This window comes from Ochotona curzoniae, unplaced genomic scaffold, assembly GCF_017591425.1.
Source record: "Ochotona curzoniae isolate NIBS_2020 unplaced genomic scaffold, NIBS_Ocur_1.0 contig_1482, whole genome shotgun sequence".
Lineage (NCBI taxonomy): Eukaryota > Metazoa > Chordata > Mammalia > Lagomorpha > Ochotonidae > Ochotona > Ochotona curzoniae.
The window spans coordinates 3,148,174-3,174,941 of NW_024465100.1; the positions used below are offsets into that span (position 1 = coordinate 3,148,174).

General features: G+C 42.0%; 1 protein-coding gene across 2 annotated transcripts in view; it reads left to right on the plus strand.

The window, feature by feature from the left end:
• PTPRO (protein tyrosine phosphatase receptor type O) overlaps nucleotides 1-22,490 on the plus strand; it is a 148,076-nt gene extending 125,586 nt beyond the window's left edge. For both annotated transcript variants that reach the window (XM_040967469.1, XM_040967476.1), the window contains 10 exons: nucleotides 2,224-2,259; nucleotides 5,099-5,180; nucleotides 10,641-10,731; nucleotides 11,228-11,304; nucleotides 11,694-11,828; nucleotides 12,034-12,156; nucleotides 12,964-13,118; nucleotides 15,176-15,311; nucleotides 20,342-20,462; nucleotides 21,450-22,490. In XM_040967469.1, the coding sequence (XP_040823403.1) occupies nucleotides 2,224-2,259; nucleotides 5,099-5,180; nucleotides 10,641-10,731; nucleotides 11,228-11,304; nucleotides 11,694-11,828; nucleotides 12,034-12,156; nucleotides 12,964-13,118; nucleotides 15,176-15,311; nucleotides 20,342-20,446 (940 nt within the window). In that variant the 3' untranslated portion in view covers nucleotides 20,447-20,462; nucleotides 21,450-22,490. The remainder of the gene's footprint in view (nucleotides 1-2,223; nucleotides 2,260-5,098; nucleotides 5,181-10,640; nucleotides 10,732-11,227; nucleotides 11,305-11,693; nucleotides 11,829-12,033; nucleotides 12,157-12,963; nucleotides 13,119-15,175; nucleotides 15,312-20,341; nucleotides 20,463-21,449) is intronic.
• The last annotated feature ends 4,278 nt before the right edge of the window (nucleotides 22,491-26,768 follow it).

Below are 26,768 nucleotides of genomic sequence, written 5' to 3' on the forward strand. Positions count from 1 at the left end.
TTCAGTGTCATCCTCTCACAAACATTTTTTTTGGGGTCTGTTTGGGCAGGAAAGTATTTTTTTTGTTGTTGTTCACTCCTAATTACTCAGTCTGTTGGCAGCCTCCTGACTTTACCAGAGCTGTGAGCCATCTATGCTGACATGCTGCTTTCATAACTCCTGCTACCCTAAGGAAATGCGAGATGTCCACGGGTAACCAAATTGTTAATACAGTAGCTCAACAGAAAGTGATTAAAAGATATCGCTTTGCTGTCCAAGTGACTAAATAAGATATTACTGGTGTCACTTTGGGGGTCAGAAAGATAGAGAGAAACGCTTCTCATTGCTGTTCACTCCCCAAACACTCATAACGTCCCAGAATGGGGGCCAAATCTGTGAGGAAGGAGCTCCACTTGGGTGTCCCTCATGGGATGCAGAAACCTGATGACTCGTCCCAAAAGCTGCACTAGCAGAAAGCTGGAGTTGGGACTGGAGCTGGGCGTCAAGTGCACGCCTGCCAATATGAGGTATGGGCATTTGTATCCAACATTACAGCAAGTCCTGTAAGTCCAAATGTGGAAAACAAGACACATGAGGGAGAAAAACTAGGACAGAAAGTGTTGAACATTTTTTCTTAGAATCGGGAGGAAATGACAACATTAAGTACTACTTGTCCTGATAAATATTTCATTACTTGTGTGGTCTGCATGACTTCCTCTCTATCCATACGTCCCATTTTCTCCCTGGAACCTCGCAGGTCAAGCATCAGCTTTTTAACTGTTAAGTAAAAATTTTGAGGGAACATAATACAAATTTTTTTTGCGTCAATTAAACAAATATTTAATATTTAAATAATTCGATAAGTTAAATATTTAATATTTAACGGTCACCCAGTGTGTGTTCCATTAAGTGTGTTCAATTTCAGAGAAAATCCAGTCTAGCAAAGGAAACATGGCAAAAGCAGAGCTTCACTCCACTAAAGGTGTTCAGGCAGTGGCAGCACCCAGATACTCATAATTGTAAATATTTAAGAACTATTTTGATGCCTGGAAGTACTCAGACCCCAGCTGGTTATTTATGACAGACTGTTTATTTTCTGAAAACATCGGAGCCTGCATCAGAAATTTGCAAAGACCTTTAAAAACCGCTGATAAAGAAAATACTATTATGTCACTCAATTGTGTTTAAAAAGTTTTCATTGATATAAGACAGTGAAAAAAGAAAAAAAAAATAGCAAAGGACGTATGGAAGATCCCCTAAGTGAAGCCAACTAACCACAGTCTGCATTAGCATTTTTTTATGCTTGAACTTGTGAATCCGCTATGAATTAAGCAGCAGCAAGGGCAGGGGAGGAGGCTATGGGAAGGGGTTGGTATTCTGCGCATTGTCGGATGCCTGCCTCCTGTAGCAGAAAGCCTGGTTTGAGCCTCAGCTCCCCTGCTTTTGATCCAGCTTCCTGCTAATGTAGACCCTTGGAGCCAGCAGGTGATGACTCAGAACTTAATTGAATTCTGGGATCCCAGCATTGATGAGTTTCAGCCCTAGCTGCTCTGGGCCCTCTTGTGGCGTTAACTAGAAAATACAGGGTCTCTCTCTCTCTCTCTCTCTCTCTCTCTCTCTCTTTCTCTTTCTCTCTCTCTCCAGATAATATGAAAATAGATCCTATGATAAATGTTTAAAGAGGACAAGCATCAATAGATCCAATTTTTCACATGACATAAGAACTAACTTGAATGAAAACCAAGCCATAGTAAAAATGTGGAAGACACATGCCCACTCTGATAACACAAATTCGGGTCTCCAAAGCACATGTCAGAAAAGGTTTACTTTAGCTTTTAATTAAGAAACCAACAATGCAACTTCTCATCTTTACTTCTCCCTTTTATCCTCCAATTCTTCTTTCTTGTTTATAGAACTGGTGTACTCAAACAGTAGCTATTTCTGCATACTTACAAAATGCTTCATGAACCAAAAACTATATTTCTTTCTAGAAGTTAATCTTTGCCAAAATGAATCATAAAGCGTAATTGTTTCCCTCTAATCTGCAGAGTTTTTAAAAATGAATCTGAAATTATTATTCTTATCTTCTTATTTAAATAAAAGTAATTAAACAAACTGGAGATATGCTGAATGAAAAATAAAATTGGAGATAATTCATATAATTATTTAAGACTCTTCAAGTTTAATCATTACATTAATCAATTCTTTTACCTGGATAAATTGTCATTTTTTTTTAATTCTCAGGAGTAAAAATGGCTTAAAGAAGAGGAAACTGACTAAGTAAGTTGTTCTTACAATTTCATTTAAAAATATGTTCACCATCATGATCCTAATCTTTCAAATTAAAAATAACTTGTTTCTTCTAATGCAAGGAATGTTTTTTAAAAACAGGCCAATAATGTAAACTTTGATAGCTAAATGCAGCACATGCTGGTGTGTTTACATTGTATGAATGGCAGAGATTACTGGAAAAGTACAGTCCCAGAAGCCAAGTCAAGAATAAGGACAATTCTCTTTGTACGCAATCTGAGAGTAAATGGCTTGCTAAGAATTCTGAAAACCTTGCAAGAATTCCAAATATTTGCAACTCTTATTTGAGCTCCATCAAAAATCCACGAAAGTCATGTCATTTTGTATTTGGAAATTATGTACTTCTTTCAAGAAAAGTCTTCTACTGTATTTAGTGTTATAGCACGCACTTTAATAATGTTGTCTCCAGAAATCCTTATAAAAAGTGGAAAAGATAATTACTCTAGCTAGCCTGTGGCTGTACTTACCTGCTGAACTGTTAAGTCATAAGAATTATGATTCTGGTGGGCGAAAATTACCCATCAGTTGATTTCAAAACCTTATTAGGGTTTATCACCTCCAGGTCTTTCCTTAGTTAAAACTCTACAGAAACAGTGGAACATTTTTTATAAATAGAGTTCATTCTTGATACTTGCCTCGAGGAGCGTATTGGTGAGTTAGCACAAGGAGGCAATTAGCAGAGCCAGCTGGGTCTGTGGCATTCATGCCTATGAAAAAAAGAAATGACAGAGTTATCTATGATGTAACCTAAAAAATAAGTAAATGCAAAGTGTATTTCTCTTTAGCATGGAGTGACACACAATTTTATGGCACATTTAGATACAGAATAATCTTACCAAAGTCAGTGTACATTCCATTGACATACACCAACCAACAGAGAAGAGACAAGATCAGCCAGAATGGAAGGAGGCTCTGTCTCTTAGAAGGGTGATTTGAAAGAATGTTGCCTCAAACTGTTGGGTAGGGTTGCTAAGTGCACTAGTGAGTTTCCTAAGAGTATTTAGTGTTTTCTTCTTCACTCCAAATCTAGCCCCAACCACCACCTTTGCTCTGTTCTATCCCATCACTCCTTGCCTTCACTTTCTCTCTTTCCATGTCGCTTTCAATCTTTGTCCTGTTGTTCTGTGCTTCCTCTCAGCTCTCTTTCTCTCCTTTTCTTCTCCCTCTTCCTTTCACTTCTTCTTCGATTTCACATGCTTCCTACTTTTGCTTTTTCTAATCCATGTTTTCTTTGGTTTGCTTCCTCATGCATGCTTCCTTTTTCTTAGTAACAAGAAGGAAGCTACAATGGCTCACTCCAACATGGTCAATGCACAGCCCAACAATGACAGCTTTAGACACAACCCTGACAAAGTTCACTCAAGGACAGGAGACCCACCTTAGTTGTTCTTTTGGAAGGATAGCAAGTTTGAAGTGGGCCACGCTTCGAGCAGGGCTCTTTCTCGTTGGGTTCTAGTCTGTGTTCTACTCGTCTGTAACCCCACGATGTTGGAATATTCACTTAACTCTTTAGCTCTTGGCTTTCTCATCTGGAGCATGTGGCTGAATCAACCAATAATAACCTAAGTGATTACATATTCATTGTAGTGCATTTACATGGGTGAGTCAGTATTATTAATATTGAATAAAACATTCAAGTTTTATGTTGTTCTCCAGAAAATATGGGAATACTTCAAAAAGTTCATGGCTAATTGTTTTATGATATATATGACATACAAGCAGACACTATGACCCCAGTAAAAGGAGTTCATTGAGTCTTAAGATAGCACATTCCATCCCTTCCATCACATTAGTGAGCCTTTATCTTTATGCCGCAAAATTTACTTATGGACTTGTTGAAGTACTTTCCTATACTGTCCTTTAATACCTACTAAACTATAAAAATAATCATCAGATTAACGAAGCGGCAACTTAAACAAGTACCTATGAAACAGCATGCATTTTCTAACAGGACAGAAGATCTCAGTCTTATAGATGATATAGGTTGAATTACATCCACATGACAGGGAAATTTCAATGACAGAGGCTCTGCCAAGGTGGAAAGGCTTGGCTTCAATAAGAGAATGACATCCTGGAGAGGTCATGGACAGTGTGCAGATGCAGATTGATGGAGAGAGGAGTGACTTTTGAAAAGTTAGGTGTAATTCTTACATATCCAAAATAGAAGACCTCTTCCATAGGTACAGGAACATAAACTCATACATGCCACTTACATGCTGCACCAACCATTCTGATGTCTTTCAATGTGACTCTCAGACCCAGGGGCTTCCTGAAGAAGGGATTCATCCCTTTCACTCAAGGAAGACTATAACCGGCAGCACAACCCCTTACACAGGCAAGGCTATGTAAACTTAAAAAGTTCTGAACACACTAATTGTCAGCTTTGTGTGGTGATATTGTGAGATACTCGACTAAACTTGGGATCTAGGACTAGAGTATTTCATGGGAAAGGACACTGAATCTCAGAAAAGTTAAGTGACCTTCCAAGATAATACTATAATGGAAGTAAAACCATAGCTCATTTTTTTAATTTTCCATATGTGTGCCAGAGTTTTCTAGAAATGACACATATGCATATGCAAGTCATGTTTTCCAGTTAGAATAAAAGCTAAGTAGAAATCTAGAAATTTCCCCCAGCTCCGAGTGTTTTGAGACTGAAGTCTTCATTTTAACTACAATGTGTTCAGTGAGAACCTTTGAGAAGTACAATTTTTCCCCCAAGAAAACTGCCCATGTTTGAGAATTTTCATGTGCAATTGCTTTCAACCAAGTTTATAAAACATGCATTTATTTTTGTTTGTTGGCAAAGCCCTGTTCAACTGGATGACTTTGATGCCTACATCAAGGATATGGCCAAAGACTCGGACTATAAATTTTCCCTTCAATTTGAGGTGAGTTGCCTTTTCCCTCCTTGTCAGGGTTGTGTTGGGACCGTTTCCCTGCTCTCCAGGCAGACCTTCAGGCGTGTTTTACCTCCTAAGCAGGAGGCGTAGGTAGTTGTCAGTGTGTCTTCATCTGTTGTTCATACCCAGGATCATCAACCCTTCATTAGTCAGCTGGGATTTGGTGAAGAAAATTAGGATGTAGCCGTATCTTCAACCTTATTGAAGCTACATTTTCTTAATTTCCTGAAGATCATATTCCCTTGGTGATGCAACCAAAAACTATTATTCCTTCTGGACATTCTCAATTTATACCATCAGGTCCAAGTGTAACTATTAATGGGTGTCTGGATATTGAATCATTATGAAATAAATTCAGTATGCCATCTTATGATAGAAAGAAGATTCTTTTTATTTGAATTTATTTATTTGAAAGGCAGAGAAATAAAGACAGACATCTCTCCACTGGTTTACTTCCCACGTGCCCACAATTGAGGGCAGGCCAGGCTGGAGCTGAGAGGCAGTGACTCATTACAGGGACCCAAGTCATTGAACCACCAGCTGCTAGCTCCCCATATATGCGTTAACAGGACAGTGGAACCGGAGGCAGATTCAGTACTAAAAACAGGCGCTTCAGTATGGGTGGGGCATCCAAGACCCAGCCCAAAAGGATTCTTTAATTGTGGGTGACAGAAACGTAACTCAATCTAGTTTAGACCAAAGGCAGTGGGAGTCTATTCAACACATGCTAAGAAGGCTAATAAATTAGTTGAAAAGGAAGCATTGAGGAGTTGACCCTAGTAGAATGGAAGAATGACAGAAATCATCACAGAGCCCTCGGGGCTCCCTCTTAGATTTCTTGGGTTAAGTCTCCTGTAAAAATCCCAGATAAGAGGCCAGCAAGGAGACATAGCAAGCTAATCTTCCACATGTAACACCGGCGTACCATATGGGCAGTTTATGTCCTCTCTGCTCCACTTCTGATCCAGCTTCTTTCTTACGATCTGGGAAGTCAGTGGAAGACTGTTCAAGTCCTTGGGCCACTGCACACATGTGGGAGACATGGAGGTGGCTTCTGGTTTGTGGCTTCAGATTGGCTCAGCTCTGGCCATGGAGACAATTTGGGAATTGTAACAGCAAATGGGAAATCTTTGTTGTTGTTGTCTCTCCTTTTCTCTCTGTAAAATCTACCTTTCAAATTAAAATAAAAATAAATCTTAAAAAAGGGAGCAGCCAAGATACAAACCGATGCCAACATGGGATGCCAGTGCTGCAGGTGGAGGATTAGTTTATGGTATCACCACACCAACCCCTCAGGTTTTCATCTGTAAGGTGGTAGGTTGAAGTGGATCCATGGTCCTTACCTGTGTCCGTGTCAGTCTTCTGGGGCAAGTTTAGGAATGTGTGAGAGTGTTTTGTTGATTTTGCTTTTTCAAAGGACTTGGGAAGAGGGCACTAATAGTGTTTAATGGAGGAGGGACAGAACAAATAATTATTTTTTCAACAAGTAGGGCATTCCTACCCAATAAGGAACTGTCCCAGACCTGTAGTGTTCTATTGAAAAATGTCGGACTAAGCGTTGGACGAGGATTCAGTCAAGCTTTGTAACCTTGAGTATCAGGGTACACCAAAGAAATCAGTAACGTGTATTTAGAAGTCACTTGACACAGGTGTGGGAAGATTATTTTTAAGGAATTGGCTCTCAGAAGGGTAGAAACCAGCAGATCCAAAACCTCAGGCCAGAGACCCAATGAAAAGTTCATGTTCCTTTCCTGAGTCTTCCATCCTCCTTGGGATGTCTTTTCTCTTTTTTGCTTCAGTGAGCGTCGTTACAAATGCTCACTAAGACTGGGGTATGGCTTGGGCTCTTCTGAGATGATGATGGATTGAAAGTTTATATTTCCTCACATTTTACCATATTGCAGACCCTGACACCCAGTATGGTGATATTTGGAGATGTGGTCCTTGGGGGGTAAATGATGAATTCGTGAGGATGGGGCTTCCATCCCCTCTATAAGAGGCACAGAAAGCTTCCTTGCACAAGCTTTCCCTCCCCGGAACCCTGGACTCCTGCTCCTCCCACCCATGCACATCAAAAGAATGAAGATTCTTCTTCGTGGAAGCCCAAGTAGACGAACAGAGTGCGTGCACTGGTGCTTTGCTTCTCATGACCTATAGGATTCAAATGTAGCCAGTGAGCTTGGATGACTAGATGAAGTCCTTGAGTTGCTGTAACAAGTTACCGCAATCCTGTTGGCTTAAAACAACAGGAATGCATTCTCATAACTGCAGGAGCCAGAGACTGAGTTCAGGGTGTCAGCAGGGCCCCTCTGAAGGCAGGGCAGAACACAGCATTGCTTTCTCCAGCCTTCGCTAACTCCTGGAGTACCCTGGCTGGCAGCTGCCTCGCTCCAATCTGTGTGTGTGTGTGCGCGCACGTGCATGTGTGTGTGTGTGTAACCATCTCATCTGCTCTAGAATAATCCCACCCTTGGACCTCTCCTCCATGTGAGGTCACCAGCGACAGACTCTGTGGGGTCAGAAAGTAGAAGTTTCTGCTTAGGGACCACCATGCTGCCCGGTCCAAGTAACTGTGTAGCTTATGAAACAACAGACAATAAATCACATTGAAATAAAACTGGCAAAAGGAAATTAAAAAATGATTTATGTTGGTTGCAGGCCATCACCTCATACTTTGCCTCTAGGAAGATTTAAGCCTCTGAGTTTCCATATGGTTGGACAGAAAATAGCTGCAAGACTATTGAGCTGGAAACTGGTGTTTGATTTTCTACTCGGTGACAGGCTAAATTACAAAGAGTACAGAGCGTTTTGTGTATACAGGCAGTCCTGGCTCTGCCACATTCAATTCTGGCAATTTACATTTACAGTGTTCAGCCAATTAAACCTCCCTTATCAACTTAGGGTGTTTACAGTGGGGAGGCCAACACACAGAGTCCTGTCAGCTTCCGTGTGTGCACGCCAGTTCTCAGCCTCAATCTGCTTGCACAGTTTATTTGGTACACAGGACCTTTTCCTGTGGCTTATCAGTCTGTCCCCCAGGTAGGGAGACCAGGGAGGTAGCTGTTGGTGTGCCAGCACAATTGGCAATGCAGCAGAGAAATCATGGCAAAGCCAAACCAGCAAGGAATCACGGGAGAAGCACTTCACAATCATTCATAGCACTGTGTTGGTGTTTGTGGAGTTTAATGAGTACAGTCGACAGTCACGCTAAATCAGTGAAGTATGGACAAGATGAGATAATGAAACTGACTTTTAGGATGATATAGTTTATAAGTGGTACAGCAACATAAGTGAGATATTTGGGTAAACGCACCTTCAAGGTACTATTGAAAGACGGTAGATGGCTCAGATACTGCAAGCAATGAAACATCATCTGAATAAGCCTATAGCTGCCAAAAGGAAGGGATGTAAAAACAACACTATTTTGCTGCAAATCCGCTGCAAATAAGGTTTGTTTCTTACAAGAACAATATAGTTAGACTGAAAACTCTGAAAAGCAGAAAGCTCCACTGTAAAGTGGCCGCAATAACTTTAGGTTTCAGGGCATTTGACAAGCGAGGGTCTTGTCCGAGGTGAGAAAAGTTCTGATCTTGTGAGTCGAAGGCCAAGTTCAACATAGTTTGTCTTTATGACTGGTTATAACTTCAGGAAAAAAAAAACTTGAAATTTGCGATCTCCAAAAGGGGGGAAAAATGGTAAAGAATCCAAGGGAAAGAGAAATCTTGGAGATTAACTTTGTTTGTCTGCGTTGGATGCAGCCCAATGCTGTCAAGTACTGGGACGTTGCTAGCAAGGATGACTTGTTTGAAAGTAGAGAAAGACGCAACGCTTTGATTTCTAAAACATGAATCAAGATACAGAGGGCAAACAGGAGGTAGCTATGTTCAATCTTTCACAACACCATTAAATCCCACAGCACCCTTTGCAAGGTTTTCAGATTCCCGAATTCTTTCTGCAGAGAAGTGTTCATGAACTTATGATCCCTTGCAGCCATTACTGAGAGGCATTAAAAAGAGCAAACTGTGCACACTTGAACATCCTCTGAGTATAAACAATGTGGATAGCAGGTGGTTTTTCTACCATGTTACTTGTAGGAGGTGCATCTATTGGTAATCCCATTGCAGGTGCTTACAAGTGCTGTTTATTAAAGTTTCACTCAAATGTGTACAGGGACATAATTGCATCCATGCCTGGGCTAGGCACTGCCCAACTCCAGCGAGCACCATTCACCATGCACACAGGGTGACATGCCCCAAGGAAATCCAGAAGGACCACCCTACAGTTCCCTCATTTTCTGTAAGATACAAGGCAAGCATCTTAGAAACTCTCTTTACCCAAAATGTGATCATTGCTGATCTAAATAGAAATTTTCTTATCAGTGCATTTTCAATGACTTATGTAAGAGTCCTTATAAATATATGCAGACAGATATTTGCATCTTGTTAAATTTCAAGCACCCTCTTTCTTTCAAATTTTTCATACCCTGAGTGCGACACTCCTGGTTTTTCCTTCTCCGAGTGGTTACCACGTTATCTGAGACAGGGTGAGCTGTATTAGGTGGTGGTTTCTGCAGTAATACTGTGGGAGAGAACTGCAAAACCTTGTGGTTAACAACAGCCTCTGTCTTGCCCATGTGTCTGTGGGACAGCTGAGGTAGGACTGCCTCAGGCTGGGCATTCAGAATCAGGTCTGCCCCATGCGTATCTTCACACTCTGATTAGCAGGTCCCTGGGGCATGTTCTTATAATGGGAAATAACAAATGGCAAATGCACAAGAGGGCAAGCCTAGACAATCAAGTACACACACACACACACACACACAAGATTCAGTTCCATAGGCTCATGGATTTACCCTTCCCTTCCATTTCTCCTCCCCCACTGATTTTTTCTATAATATTATAATAGTATAATCATTCAAAAACAGTCACAAGCGCATCATTCTGCTGTTTAAGCATATCCTGATATTGTAGGTACAGACAATGGTAGGAAGTTCAGCTTCCTATGGTCAAGATATGTTAGACAGTTTCATTAGAAGTCCAGCTTTGATTTGGGAATGGAGATGCATTGCTTCAGTGTATGTTCACTTCTTAATATGCTAGTCTCTGATATACAGAACCTCTAGATGAATATATGTACACGCATATTTACATATATATTGTGGTTTTACATAAAATATGTTCTCTCTGCTATAAAACAACTTTCATGCAAAATACAAACAAATGCATTTAAAGTTTTTGATGAGATGTGTGTTCTTCAGCTCAGCAAACAGTTGAGCAGGAGAATTAAATTGTGCCGCCAGAGGGCGCTATTGCAGCATCACAGTGCCTAGAGCTCGTTAGTTTTATCACAAGTGAAAACTAGAATCCGTGTGAGCAACCAGCCACTGTAAACTGTAATCCAGCCCGAAACGTTTATGCAAATCTCAAATCCATTCTGTGTCTTCTGCAGGAGTTGAAACTGATCGGATTGGATATTCCACACTTTGCTGCAGATCTTCCACTGAACCGATGTAAAAACCGTTACACAAACATCTTGCCATGTAAGACGGTGATCCAACCCCATGTCTTGTAGGGACTGAGAGACAAAAAAAAAAAAAAAAAAAAAACAACTGTTGTCACACACTTATCAGCGTCATTGATCTCTGGCCAGAGCCAGCTGTGATGTGCAGATCTCAAAAGCATCTCGATTGTACGAATCCCATTTGAGCGCTGATGTTCTTAGATCCTATGCTTTCGGGAAGATTTAATTACACAAAATGGAAATCATATATGTAAGTTATATACTGTAGCTTTCCATGAACTCTGCCAGATATTTTTTTGCTCACTGTAAATATTTTTACACAAATTCAGTAAAAGAGAACTGAGTCCAAGCAATCCGGTGAGTAGAAAATAATATTTGGAAAACATTTCTATATTTATTTTAACAAGATGCTGTCTGCTGCTTATACCATTCACTGCCTTAGTATTGTACAGAGTAGAGACGATCTTCCAGATATGCTGCTTTTAATATTTCCTTCCTTTTTTTTTTCTTTCCAGATGACTTCAGCCGAGTGAGATTGGTCTCCATGAATGAAGAGGAAGGTGCAGACTATATTAATGCCAATTATATTCCTGTAAGTAACCTAAAACATCAGGTATCCAAAAGCCAACCTGCCCAGGGAAAGTCTATTAGGACATGAGTTAGACAGTTGTAAATAAGAGTTACTCTTCTCCAAGCACTGCACCTCCACACCTGTGCTTCTAAAATAGCTACAAAATAGCGGTTGTTGTCATAAAGGAGTGTGGGTGTGATTTTATAAGCAATGCATCTACAGTCTGATTACTTCTTGATGAAAAGGAGAATAACCTGAATAGCTGTGCGATCCTTTGCCAGTTTTAGCGCCAGTAAACTCTCACCCTCGCCTCGCTCACCTTCCTTCCTCGCTCCTTAACCCCCAGGGGTGTGGAACAGCCTTTGGTGTTGTTGATAGTGGCTTAGTAACTGACCTGATGTATCTTTCAGGGGTACAACTCCCCCCATGAGTACATTGCTACCCAGGGGCCACTGCCTGAAACCAGAAATGACTTCTGGAAAATGGTCCTACAACAAAAGTCGCAGATGATTGTCATGCTCACTCAGTGTAACGAGAAAAGAAGGGTACGTACCTAATAGGGCTGTTCCCATGTGAGAGCAGCGCTCGTCCCAGCCACGGTCACCCACCAAGTACAGAAACCACTGTGCTGGCTTTAGTTTTCATCCTATGTAGTTCACCAGAGATGAGTATCTCTGGCTTTCCTGAGCAAAGCTCAGCCTTCATTTCTTCCCTGGCCTGTTTTGGAAGACTGTGTTATCTCCACATCAGGTGAAATGTGACCATTACTGGCCATTCACGGAAGAACCCATAGCTTACGGGGACATCACTGTGGAGATGATCTCGGAGGAAGAACAGGACGACTGGGCCTGTAGACACTTCCGCATCAACTACGTGAGTCACACAGCTGACACCTGCCCCCCACACCACCGAAACCAAGTGTCAGCAGATCATGTCACCAAGGCAGAAGACAGCGAGCCCTTCCAGCTTCTGCACGCACACTTCTTCCTCCCAGGGAAGATCCCCCAGAGCACAGTTACATTTTAATGTCATTTTTGTCCCATCTCATAGAGGATGGTATGAATGAAGTGCCTGGACTGTGAACCTTTGGAGATGAAAGTAAAGAGGAAAGAATACAATCCATGCTGGTCTATCTCCAAGAGGCTCAGGGCAATAGAACACAGTCAGTGTAATTCACTACCTTGTGAGGCCAGATTGAAGAGGGAAATATCCTCATTGTTTATATTAACCATATATGGGTATAATTAAGACATGCAGGGCTCACTAATTTCTGAAATTAAACGCCAAAATTGTGCTTTAGCAATTCTAGACTTTGTGATTTTGTTTGCTTTTCCTTATTTTGTTCTCAGTATTTAAAAATATTTCTGGCTCTAATTCATTCTGGCTCCATGCATTTCTTGAAGTGTCCTTCTTTCCGTTTCTGTTTGTTAGAACATCAGAAAGTCTATTTTTCTAGCAAAGTCTGCCCTTGCTCTCAGGGCAAGATTTTGAGCATACATGGGATTTCTCTGTGCCAGGCTTAGAAGCCAATATTGACCAAAGTTACCTTGTTGCTTTCTGTCTGTAGAAACACCACAGACTAGGGAAGAGAAATCACTTGACAATGCTCTCTACTGAAGACTAGACAGCCTTGCAAGTGGCCTCCGAGATTAATGGTTGCTTTTGCCTTTTTCCCTAAAGGCTGATGAGATGCAGGATGTGATGCATTTTAATTATACTGCATGGCCCGATCACGGGGTACCCACAGCAAACGCTGCTGAAAGCGTCCTGCAGTTTGTGCACATGGTCCGACAGCAAGCCACCAAGAGCAAAGGCCCCATGATCATTCACTGTAGGTAAGGACGCACGGTGCATCTGAACGGGCAGTTAAGTGACATAAATCTGTGATTGACTGATGTCTTAGTAATATACATTCTTTACTTACAATGTGGCTATTTTGTTATTTCCATTTCAAATGAAGAAACTGAGAGATTCAGTTATTTACACAATGCAATTAGGAAGTGGAGGACTTGAGAGACACATCTAGGCTTGCCAGTCCCCAAAGTCCTTGGATTCTTTTAAGGACTGGGCACCATGAATGGTACAAGATATGGCTATGATTCTGAGTGGTTGTAACATGGAAAAATGTACAGTCACATTACAGTATCTCACCACACCTTGAAATAATGTAAACCAACATACAATCAAGAGGAGAAATTTTTTTTAAAAAGAAAATATTCTGGATATCCAAACAATTTGTCTCCAGAGTTCTCAGATAAAGTGGCCTGCTACTGGGTGATCACCTGCGAAGTTCTATTCAGAATTGCACCTGCTCTCCACGGGAAAAAGAATCCCTGGGTGTGACCCCAGGGTTGAGAAGCTTTGTTTTCTATTCTTGGAAAGAATCGTTTTGAGAATAATCTCATTGGACAAAGCACAGCTTTTAACCTAGGAATGCTAATGTGGGTTGACAGCAATGGCATCCTCCCAACAGAGAAGCTTAGTAGCTTGTGAAGGGAGATGCACTCTTGCCTGTAGGAGCACACACACACACACACACACACACACACACACACACACACACACACACACACACACACGGCATTCTAGTTCGCAAAGGCCAAGATGTCAACTTGGGATGACAGAACTATTTGCTGACATTGGCCTGGCTGCCAACGCTTGCCTTCGCGGCTTTATGTCCCCTGTTCTTCTGAAGTTGCACATAGCACTTACAAGGAACGCAAGGATACAAAGGAAGAAAGTCAGCCGAGAAGGCCAGCCGAGCGCTCGACTGCAAGCTCTTCGTGCTGGATTCTTCTCTCCACAAATTCATCAGATAATGTAACTCCAGTTTGCTGTTTTCCCCTAATTTTACCATCATTCAGAATTTGAAACTGCTGGACCCTTCCTTCAATGGGTGTTTGGAAGGAATCAAGACATGGCTTTAGTATGGAGAGTTAGGGAGTGTGGGCACTTAGTCAGCCTGCTCCAGTCTTCCCTTGCCAATTTTCATAGTGTTAGGACTTGGAGACAGGTTGAGATTGGATTCTAATATTTAATCAGGTTTTAAGGAGACTCTCCGAAATCCACGGGTGAATAAAGCAGGCGCACAGCCCACTGGGAAGGTAAATATGTTGCAAAGAGGCTCTGGGGTGGCTGTGGCCCCGGAACTAGTTTTGGGCTGGAGCTGGGTGTGAGGGCTTTACCCTGGGAGCATTCACAATACAGGGCATTGTGTACACGGTCCAGCTCCCTAGGATAGGAACCTCTTCCCCTGCATTCTCAATAATCAGTATGTTTCTCCGAGAGTAGAAAGCTTGGAGGAGGACATGGCTAGGGCAACACAAACCCGTATCTCCTTAAGCAGAGGCAGTAGGCAGTTGTAACTTCAGGAGCACCAACTTCACCTGCAAGCTTAGCAGTTGGCTCAGTGAGGTGGGTGCTTGCTGCTGCAGCAGGTAAGCTGCCACACAGGACATCCCAATCTAAGAGTTCCTGGGTTCAAGTCCTGGGTCAGCTTCCAATTCCAGCTTGCTGCTAATGTATCCTTTGGGAGGCATCAGGTGACAGCACAATTCCGTAGGTCCCTGCCGTCCACGTGGGAGGTGCTCGTGGAGTTGCAGGTTCCAAGCTTAGACCTGGCTTTTGCAGGCATTTGAGGAGTGAACCAGCCAGCAGGTAGAAGATCTCTCTCTGTCTTTGTGTCTGTCTCTGTATGTCTCTGTGCCTTTCAAATAAAAGGAAAACGACAGACCCATAAACACTTGGCAGATTTCAGCAGAGTAGAGATGTTCTTGGGAGTTGAGCCTTTTGTCACGATGGCACTGTCCATGCGGTTCAGTCATGGACTGTTTATTTTCCACAGTAAGGAAGCACCTGCTGAGTAATGCCTTCTCTGAAACTTCTTTTGCAGCGCTGGAGTGGGACGGACAGGAACATTCATTGCCCTGGACAGGCTGTTACAGCACATTCGGGACCATGAGTTTGTGGACATCCTAGGGCTCGTGTCAGAAATGAGATCATACCGGATGTCTATGGTGCAGACAGAGGTAGGACCAGAATCTACGCGCACTTTCACGACTTGTCCCTGACAGAGGAACTCACCATGCATCAAACGCATGCTTCAAAACAAGCATTTCAATTACTTATGCATTTGCCTTTCCCGTCTTCTTATTGCATACATTCAGATCGTCTCAAGGTACTGCCCTGTAGACACGCTCAGTGTGTACATTACACTTCTGTTAGTGTCTCTTCCCTTTCCATCACACACAGCATGAGGCTGTATCTCCCACGACAGACTGCAGGTGAGTCACAGGTAACAGCCACTCTGGAGCTGTCGAGACTTAATTTACATGTGAAATGTTGGAGTTGATTCAATACTTTTCTTACTAGTTTGCCCTCCATGTGACTCTCAGTCCCCATTCAATTTGCATAATGATGCAAGCTAGATTTTTGCTGTTTTCCACAATCTTAGTGGTTTCAGCCCCTAACCCACTAGTATTGTCCATTGCCTTGACTAAATGAATGAATCTACAGAGAAAAAATGTTATAGGGACTGGTGACAACGCATAGTAGGCACAGCTGCTCCACTTCTGATCCAGCCCCCTGCTTACGGCCTGGGAAGGCAGGAAAGGATGACCCAAGGCCTGGGGTACCTGCACTCACATGGGAGACCCGGGAGATGCTCCTGAATCCTGGCTTTGGGCCTTCCCAGCTCTGGTCATTGCAGTCACTTAATGAGTAAGCAAAAAGAACAGGGTATAAGTTTTCTCTCTCTCTTTTACTTTTACGACACAGGTTTTAATGTTAGTCCAGACTGAGTCCAGGAGTCTGGAACTCAGGCCATCTCTCCCGTGTGGGTGAGAATGACCCTGACTGCTGCATGTAAGAGTCTGCATAAGCAGGAAGCTGGAATCAGCAGCCAGGAAGTGGGACCAGTGAAACAAGAACACCCTAACAAGAGTCTGAAAGGCTAGGCTAGATGTTCACCCTGGGTTTATTATTTTAGTAACGGGGAGCACCCTCAGAATATCAAGCAGCATATGTGCTCCTCTTCCTCTTCCCCAACTCCTCTTTTCCTCCGAAGCCTGGACATGCAGTCTGAAGAGGCAGCCCAGGACAGGGCCCGCAGATAGAGCCTCCCTGACTCAGAGCAGAAGTGGGAGTGCACCTGTGTGGGCACAAGACCAGGTACAATCGCTTGTTCGTAATTCCACTCATCCAGATGTCCTTGCAACTTCTTAGCTGAAGGCGTAATGTCCTTTTCCTGAGGGTGTGTGTGTGGGAGAGAACTGCCCGCAGAGTCAAGACCACAACTTGGCTTAACCATTTAACAAGAGATGGAAAAACAAAAGCCCCTTCTTGATCCTCCTCATGCGTTTCCTGCATACCACCACTGGGTGTCAGCCTAACCCAAAAGACGCACAGTTAAGGGTGGCATCTGTTTAGCCCTGTATGCTTGGAAATTTCACTCACTTGTTACTTTTCTTCCTACTTCCTGGAGGTCTATTCCCGTCTGAAAGAAGCATGGCACGACCATTCCGATGGATCTGCTGGCGAGTTGGAGCAGGATCATTAATATTCAGTTGTGTCGTTGATTATTAGGAAAGCACTTCCTTGAGTCTCCTCCCGTCTCGTTTGCTCCTGCCTTCTAATTGACTGTTGTGGGGGACATGCACATTACCTTGCTATCGTAGGTGTAAGACGTCTGGTTTCTCAGAGAAGCCCGCTAACTAGTGATTAGCCTGTGCTTTATTCATTGGTTCTGATTTTTGGCTTTCACTTCTATAAATTTCCATCCTAATATGTGATTAAAATGCCATGTGATGAGTATTAATCCCAAGCTTCAAAGGGCCACGCCTTTTGTTAAATATTTTGCGCTTGAAGGACTATTTGTCTTAATGTTTACCTTTTCAAACTGAATAGACTTTGATGCTAGCCAGTTTGCTTTTGGTTTTTTCTCAAGGACCAAGCCTTAATCCCTTTTTAAAAATTGCCTTCACCTGGTGGGCCCTCCATTCCCAGCCATATCCTTTTTTCTGGGTGACCACACAGGACTAGAGGCAGTCTGCAAAGGAAAAGAAAGGGGCAAGGTGGGGGAGGGCTGCCTTTTCTCTCTCCCTTTTCTCGGATTTTGGTTGTTTGCCTTCTGGGGTCACAGCAGCATCTCAGGTTTACATTGTCAAGGAAATGGTCGTTTTGAAGTTTTATCACCTTTTTCTAAGCTTCATGAGGGCATGAATGTCAGCCAAAGGGGCAGTGGCCACCAGGTTTCCTGGGTTTTCTATGTTGTAGTCAGTGTTTCTGAGATAATTTTTTTTCTGCTTGGTTAGTTCCTTCTGGAACATCTTGTTCATTTACCTTTATTTTCTTTCGTGCCTCTGTTTCCCATGATTCAGCCTGTGTTTCACTTGCAGTTTGTTGTACCAAACATCTACTAATGTGCGTAAGGAAAAAAGTCAAAAAGATGCTATCATGTTTATCTTCCCAGAGAACCCCTTTGATGCAAATGATTTTCTAAAAGATGGAGTGATTCAACAGCACAGTCCTGTCTCTATGTAGACAGTCAATGAATGGCATACCACATTCCCTTCCGGGCGAGGGTTTCTAGTTTTCTAACCTTGTCTACTTGCACACTCCATCCCGCTCAGAAAAGAGCAGAACTGTGAAGTCAGTCACGTCCTCAGAAACGTGGCCCAGCATTTCTGAAACATGCTGCATAGGCTGCGTTATGCATTTATTTATTTAAGAGGAAGTCAGGGCCAACAAGTTGGCTCTGCTGGCTAATCTTACACCTCTAAGCACCAATATCCCCTACGGGTATCACTTCATGTCCCAGCTGCCCCTCGTTCAGCTCCCTGTTTGTGGCCTTGAAGAGCTGGAAGATGGCCCAATGCCTTGGGACCCTGCACCCAAGTGGGAGACTGGGAGGAAGCTCCTGGCTTTGGATTGGTTTAGCTCCAAACATTGTGGTCATTTGTGGGAGTGAACCAGTGGATGGAAGATCTTTCTGTCTCTTCTCTCTGTTACTCTACCTTTCAATAAATAAACAAACAAACAAACAAATAAATACATCTTCAGAAAAAGAAAAAAAAAGAAGTCAAATAGACGCAAACTCACAGAGAAAGGGAGTTCTCATCCGCTATTAACTTCCCAATGTTAACAACAGCCAAGCCACTGCCAGAAGTCAGAATTTTTATCCAGGGGCTCGTATGAGGGCACAGTGAGTTAAGCCTTCACCCTTGGCACTGGGATCCCTTACTGATGCAGGTTTGAGTCCCAGCTGCCCTACTTCCAATTCAGCTCCCTGCTTGTAATCTGGGAAAGCAGCAGAGGATGCTGCAAGTCCTTGGACCCCTACATCCACCTGGGACACCTGAAAGAAGCTCCTGGATCCAGGCTTTGGATCGACTCAGCTCTGGCCATTGTGGCTGCTTGGAGAGTAAACCAACAGTATCTCTGTGCCTCTTGCTTCTCTCTAACTCTCTGCCTTTCCAATAAAAATAAATAAATCTTAAAAAAAATGTGTGGGGTCAAATGAAGTACCAACTCAGTGAGAGAAGTATAAATTTTATCCTTGTTATATGCAATATCTTACAAAATTTCATGGGAAATGCATATTAAGGGAAAACTAGTTAAATTCCAATTGTTACATACCAACATAAATCTTATGACCTTAAAACAATTTTGATTTACTATTGATTTGAGAGACCGTGAACTCCCATTCACAGATTTACTTCAGAAATGCCTACAACAGTCCATGTGGTCAAGAGCACATTCAGGAGTTAGGAATTCAGTTTGGGTCTCTTAGGGGGGCAGGCACTTGATTGCTTGAGTCATGATCACTGCTTCCCAGTGGCTGCATCTAGTAGGAACTTGGAATTAGGAGCCTGATATTAAATGTAGACACTTGTAATAGACATAGGTTTCCTAAATAATAGGCTAATCCCTATTTTTTAATTCCATTTTTCTATGAAATGTTTTTATATGAGCTAGATTAAGTCACGTGGACATTTTCACCAGGTCTTATTTAGAGGTTACTGCTGAGAGTATTATTCAAGGAATAACCCTGGGAAATACAGGAAAAAGAAAGGCCACAAAATTATCCCAGTACCATGGCAACAAAATAAACATTTCAATTTTTTGTAATTTCATCTTGGCCTTCATTTAAGTGAAACTTTGACACAATCAGATTCATATGTTTTGTATATATTTAATGCTTACATATATATTTCACTTAACATTTTTTCTATTATCACAAATTGCCTGAAATTCTATGAATTTTATTGTAAGGTCTAATGTTTTATTACAGATACACCATTGCTTAGTCAAAGTATTTTCCTGTTAAGGGCTAGTGAATGAGATTCTTTCAAACTCTGTGTTTAGACCTGTGCCCACCTCATTTAGTAGCTTTGTATTAATTTTTGCCCCACTGGATAGTTGACTGTCTCACCAAACTCAAATTATCATCAAACGTTAATTTTCCTCCCAAGCTTTGCCGGTTTTCTATGAAATATGTTTATTTTACTTTACATTTATTTATATTTTATTTGCATCATAGCATTAATATTGCCCCAATTTGCTCTAAAAAATATTTAGTAGACACAAAATAACTGATAGATATTAAGAATAAAAGCATTGGCCCCATTTTCCAGTAATATTTCATCTATTGTTTGATGTTCATTAGCTGTCCATGTTACTGAGAAATGTGTGGTTTTTAAACAAAAGATATTAAAATTTTGTCATAATCTCAGGAAATGTTTTCCCTTCCACTTCCTGACTTGCTCCTCATTTTTTCTTATCGTTTATATAAACCGTTGTTTGAAATTTTTATTTATCCCATTGCTTTAAATTTTAGAAATGACCTCTCAAAAGTAATTATTCATCCCATATTTTCCTCTGTTTTCTATGACTTACTTTATCAAACTCCATAGAATTTACTTCATGGATCTTAAGTGTTCTCTCCCTATACACAGAGGGTGGTAGATGTGTTAATTAACTTAGTTGTAATAATCACTTCACAGTGCTGTGCTTTCTGCTTGTGTCTGGCTCTGAAAACACCCCCTGTCTCTTGTTTCAGGAACAGTACATTTTTATCCATCAGTGTGTGCAGCTGATGTGGATGAAAAAGAAGCAGCAGTTCTGTATCAGTGATGTCATATATGAAAACGTTAGCAAGTCCTAGTTCAGGAACCGGAGCAGTGAGTAGAGTCCATCTTGGAGGTTGTGCCCTGGACGAGTAGGAGGGGGAGCAGATGGGATGTGAGGGAAGGAGGTGGTAGCTGTGGGGACTGACTCTGGCTTCATATTAGATCTCCTCTTGCCCCAACTTCTGCAGACATGAGGTTGGTCATAGCAAAGGACAAATACCTTGGCAGATCCCCGAGCTTCAGTGCATGGGAGCTGATGGCAGGAAGAAGCAGGGGTCTCGACAACTCATGATGACTGTACTCACCAGTCTAGAACCTTGCGTGATTCTAAGATTGTCATCTGCCTGCATGATTAGCAAACTATCTTCCAAATGTATCTAGATGTTTTGTGCCAATGAGTTAGTGATTACAGGAGTTACATAGGAGCTGTGATTGATATCCCAGGGAAGAAAAACAACACTGATTTTTAGAGTTTTTAGGGTTGCAGCATCTAAAAATGTCTTATGTATTCCTTGGTGAGCACTCATTTGACAGCCTTGAGAAAGCCTTGGTAACCTCTTCAGCACTTAGTGCTCCAGGAAGATCTAATTTGGGATGTTGAAGTGCTGTTGGCTGAGATAATAACAAAGAAACCCAGTAGACAGAGTGTGGAATATCAGGATGGTGGGGTGGGGGCATTGACAGGTTGCAGAGAGGATTATGGTACGTTATGAGAGACACATGCAAGGAGAGAAAGCAAAGACCGTGGTACAGTAGGATAGGACTATCGCTGTATTTTTTACCTACCAAGATAGAGAAACACAGAGTATGGGGGATGAAGGGATAAAAGATAACGACAGAGAGAAAGAGGAGAAATTTGCTGGTCACAGGAATGATATTCAGAGCCACAGTTAAGGAGGGTCCTAAAGCAAAAAACGCACAGATCCCCACAGCTGCGTGGGTGCTGATGTTGTAGGTGCGAGGGTGAGTGATAAAGACAGGAGGAAGTCTGCTGGCATATCCCAGGCCGTTCACCAGCTTTCTCTGTCTCATTTGCAGGCAAGGACGTGACGTGCACCCACCCTCCTTTGCTTCCGGATTATTTTGGGGAGCCCTGCTAGTCATTTTGCTAACAGGAGCTCTTGCTTTGTAGTGTGTGGCCAAGGAGATACTTGTATGTTATACAAGCACCAGGAAGACTTAGCCTTAAAGAGCCTACAGTGTCTTTTGGACGCCTTCATTTCTGGACATTGAACAATGGACAAAATTAACAGAACACCAGAAAGAGCAAGACGCTCTGCAAGGGGCAGCAAGCACACCACTTATCAGGAGTTTTGGGCCCTTTTGCTGGCTGGGCTGAGTTTTTTTTTTCTTTGTGTGTGTGTGTTTTTGTTTTTAAGTGCAATAGTTTTTTATGTGTGTGATTTTATCAAACAGTCAGATTGTTTTCTGCCCACAACACTGATCCAACCCCTTAGTCCAGGAAGGAACAGGTGTGGTTAGTATCGACTTATACCTCATTGTTTAAGTGCATCATGAACACACATGAAGAAATGGCAGTTCTACACAAGGAAACAATGCAACAATGTCTGCGCAGCAAACCGAAGCTACTAGAAGAGGGGAGGGTGGATGGATAAGAGAGAGGGGTTTTATCCATAGATCAACTGCAAATCTTTTCCTATTCCAAATATGGAAAGTTGTAATTTAACTTCAATGTAGAGTAGAAAGAACTGTTTGTCTTAAGTGTTGTAGTTCTTGATGGTTTTCTTCCTTATTAACAGATGAGTGTTTTTTTACCTTGGCCTCTTTAGACTAACGTCACTGTCCAGGCCTTCTGTTTCAGAAGAGCTTCATGTCTCATTGTTTAAACTCTGTTGCTGTTTGAGCAATCTTGGTGCCTACAATTTGCATTCCTTTCTGTGTCACTCACACACCTGTGAGAGCTATTTCTTTGTGAACGATAGGCTGTGAAAATGCACTTTTCCCCCTTCCTAGAGCTGGGATTTTATGAAAGTATGGCAAAGAACCGCAGCATGCTAAGACAATTCTTTGGCTCCATTGTGTGTGTATGTGTGTGTGTGTGTGTGTGTGAGAGAGAGAGAGAGATATTGTCAAGTATATCCATGGATTCCTAAGGCAATTTCCTTTTGTTATTTTCTTTTTGGTTGTGAGCATCATTTTAAGCAATGTAAGCAGTAACATTTCATCTTTGGATTTTGTATAATTGCGGTACATAATTGTGTATTATGACATGAATGCTGTCAAAATGGACCTTGAGGGCATTGTGAGGCGAGCTCCTTTGTGTTACTTGCTGAGTAACAGGGGATGGTATAGCTATACCAAGGAAAACACTTGGAGTGGAGAGTCAACACTAGCCGGCTGCTTCCTAGTGGCTGTCAGGGCAAGCTTACCTCTCTCTGTGTCCAGTCACTACCCTCACTCTGGCTTCCTACTATTGTTGATCATCTTCATGAAGTCAGGTACCCAGCTTCATGCTTTATCAGAGATGTTAATGATGGTCAATGGTGCCAAGTAAACAACTCTGCACCCCACTGTCTCTTGTCCTGAGAAATCCTGTCCACAGCAGACCTGCCAAATATCCCTGGCAAGCCCCCGTCAGTGAGTCTCAGTGTCACCTTGGAGCGTGATTGGCAGCGATGTCTACATCCTGCAGGTGAACAGCTTGGGCTCCTTGGGACCGTCAGATATCACTCCTCTCCTTTCCTCTCCTCCCCTGCTGCCTCTGCTTTCTCTTTGTGTCCCCCAACTCCTTCATTTTCCTTCCTGGACATTTTAATCATCTATCTATCACACTATACACAACAACAGACAAACTTAAGAGGGTGACAAATGGATGTGTGACACTTTTCTATTGCCACACATGGATAGGCCAAAAGCAGAGTCTGTGACCTTGGAAAGGTCGATGCAATGTGTGGGTGAGCAGAAATGCAGTTCCAGGATGCCCACCAAGGAGCTAACCTGGAACATTGCCTCCTGTGAAATAAAGCACTTGATAAATATTTCATGTTTTCCTTGAGCCCCCATACAAGATAGGGATCAAATTGTGCCAGATCGACTTTCGCAAAATAAAAGGTAAAGTGTCCAGCGCTCGGACTGAAGACTCAGAGTTGAAGCTACAGGAGAGTCACAATAAAGCACCATGCAGATCCTTCCTTCAGGGGTTTCTGTGTTTGTCATCTGTTTGCTGGGACACTGCTTACCTTTGGTTGCAAAGCTTGCAGTGGGAAAAACATCCATCTAAGACAAAACATGGGTTACCACCCCTACAAGTGATTTTGGAACTTTTCTTTAGAGTCTCAGTGAACCACTGGAGTAGAGTCTAACCATCATTTTATATTTTTTGCAGGTCTAGGGAATAACCAACATGAAAATTCTCCCAAAGGTGCCTTGATCTTGTTCTCTCATATACCTAAAGTTACTCTCACCAGCTGTGCTCCCATTCCAGGAACCGACCCAACTTTACACATTCAGAAGGAAAAGTCTCTAAGGCCTTTGTGTCATTCAGTAGATTTGTTCTTAATCACCTGCAGAGTGCTCTGTTCTGAACGAATGAACACAGAGGCACTCACACATTGTAGTCTGTATAGTACATTGAAAGAGTTAAATACTTTAGAATTACAAAATACTTAACTCAATGTTATTGAGATCAGATTCTTTGGTCATAAAAAGATAAATTCATAAAGTTATTTGAGAAACTATCATTAAGATCTAATTTCACATTTAATAAACTTAATATATTCACCAGTACACATTATGTGATGTTATTTAACTGGAAAAGGAAAAAGAGTGATATATGACCATTCATCAGTTATTTGGACAGCACTGTAACTCAGAGACTAGTTTCCAATGTAGAAGACGACATCATCCATAATTTAATTTAATTTTTAACGTCAAATCAAATAGAATGTCTTTTTCCTCTCTCCAAAAAGGGATACATCTTTCAAACTAGGCTGTAGTGTCAACATAGAAATTAGAAGCCACATGCTTTGGATCTGATTTTTTTTTTGTAGGCCACTTGAGAGCTGCCTGATAGAAGATTGGTTCTTAGCCAAGGAGTTAGAGTTACTGCCTCTGATCTCTCAGAGCCAAATTCTCCCTGCTTTCTAGCAAAGAGGCCTTCCTTTCCACCTCAGGAAATGTCTGATGCAATGTGCTTCAAAGGGCTGGCTGGCTTCCTAGCTCACAGATCTCTAGCCTGGTACTTGGCACAGGGCTAGAGACCAGGAGCCATGCCATGTTTGAGGATAAAATTCTCTTTGGCCAAAGGGGTTATAAAGCAACAAAAACATAGCACGCAAAGGCTGCAAACTTCTACCCTTGGCTTTCAAGAGCCCCATTTAGATGCATTTGCAGGAAATTTCAGCTCGGTACATTTCTGACCCCTTGGTCCTTGAAAACAGTAGGATTTTTGTTTTCAGTTTAAGCTGCTGCTTACCACAAGGCCTCACGAGTTGGTGGATCACTTGATTAAAGACAGTATAAGTGGTTAGTGGTAGGGGCTGCATCATAAGAGGGGCATTAAAAGACTGAGGGCTGTCCTGGGCAAGGTCACAAGAACCATTAGGAATGTGGAAAAACATAGGCCATGGAACAAAATCTGGGAAGACTGGGGTCGTAAAACCTGGAGTAAGGAAGCGTCATTCATTCCTTCCACAATGCTTGCCTTTCTCATCTAGTAGGAATCAGTCAATCAATGGAAATAGTTGCTGATGGCTTGCAATATGCTAGGCTCCAAGATGAGTACAACTGCAGCAATGTGCAGGTTCTTCAAAATATATTACAACAAAGCTTTTCTGTTGTAGGAAATACCAAGAAAGTACTCGCCAAGTTTTGTTCAGCATTTTCTACAATCTTCCAGCCACCAGTCTATAATGTTTAGGTTTTTTTTTTTTCTGTAACTCTCTTGGAACAGAAAAAAAGTCCTCCTTGCATTATTATTCAGCAATTCCCAATGACTCAGACACAGTCTCTCTTTCCTGCTGGAAACCATGGAGCAACTCCTCCCTCCTCCTCAGTCTAGGACTCTCAACTCTATTCCTGCTGGATAACTTCTTGGTTCTTATGGAGTGTGAGGAGTTTCTACCTTACAGGACAACCTCCATTTTTTGGGGGAAATATTTTTTGCCTTACACTTCCATATATAAGGACCTTATTGAAATTGAAAATGTCTGAGTTTATTCTAGCATGGGTTTTGGCTTGAATGTTAGAGCTACGTCCCTATCTTGGTAATACAGCAGGTGCTGTGTGCACACTATTGCCCATGACTGTGGTGAACAGACTTCTTTTTTAGATAACAAAAGGCACAGCATTTACGTTGCGTTCCAAGGAAAGCAATGGTGGCTTTTTTTCCCCTAATATTCTAAGTCCTTTATTACATCATTATGACATAAGAACAGCCAGAGTTGAGAGGCATTTAGAATAGGAACACAGGTTACAAATCAAAACCCCTGGGTTACAAAAAGGAAGAAGAGAGACCACAATGAAGTTCTGCCCAGCCCCAAACCTTCCTCCGCTCCGACACTTCGTGCTGCTCTCATTCATGTTTATCACTAGTAAAATATAACAGAATGGAATCAAAAAGCTTCATTTCCAGATAATAGGTTTAATGTCAAGGGTAACCTTTCAATTTCAGAAACATTAACTCTCCAATCCAATAAAAAAAAAAAAGAATCTATTTACTGAGCATCTCATGCTAGGCACTGTGGAAGGGCTCTGGCTGTGAAAACAGAGGCAACAGGGTCCTGATTCTAAGCAGCTTATATCATATTTAAGAAAGTCAGAAAGGATCATAAGGACAATAGAGTATTACAGATATGACAGAACACATGAAACATCCCAGTATACCCAAGGAAAGGACAGGTTATTTTTTTTTCCCGGAAAGTCAGAAAAGACCAACCCACCAATTGTTTAAAAGAAATTGTGTCCTCATTACACAGTACAATGGATTGACATTCATTTCTGCAATCAGGAAACATTCGTAAAATTCCACTGCACATTGGTCACTGCAGCTCACAGCCCCACCCTGTCTTCAGCACCTTTTCTCCTTGACCCACGCCAAATTACACCTTTATTTACAGGTCTCAGTAGGAAACTCCCATGTCTGGGCAAAATCCAACAGAGTGCCAATCTGCCAGCACACACTGTAGCTCCAGTTTCCAGCCCCTCTGCAGTTAGGGTTGGGCTGTGTGACTGAGTTCTGAGCAATAAAAAATGGAATTTCTGGCTGCCAGCCTTGAAAAGCCCTCAGATGCAACCTTCTAACCTTTTCTCTCTCTGTACACTTCTCCTTTCCTCCCAGTAAGCAGGGAAGACAGTACCAAAAAGTGAAGAGGATTGATTGCTTGGAGGGTCACCTAT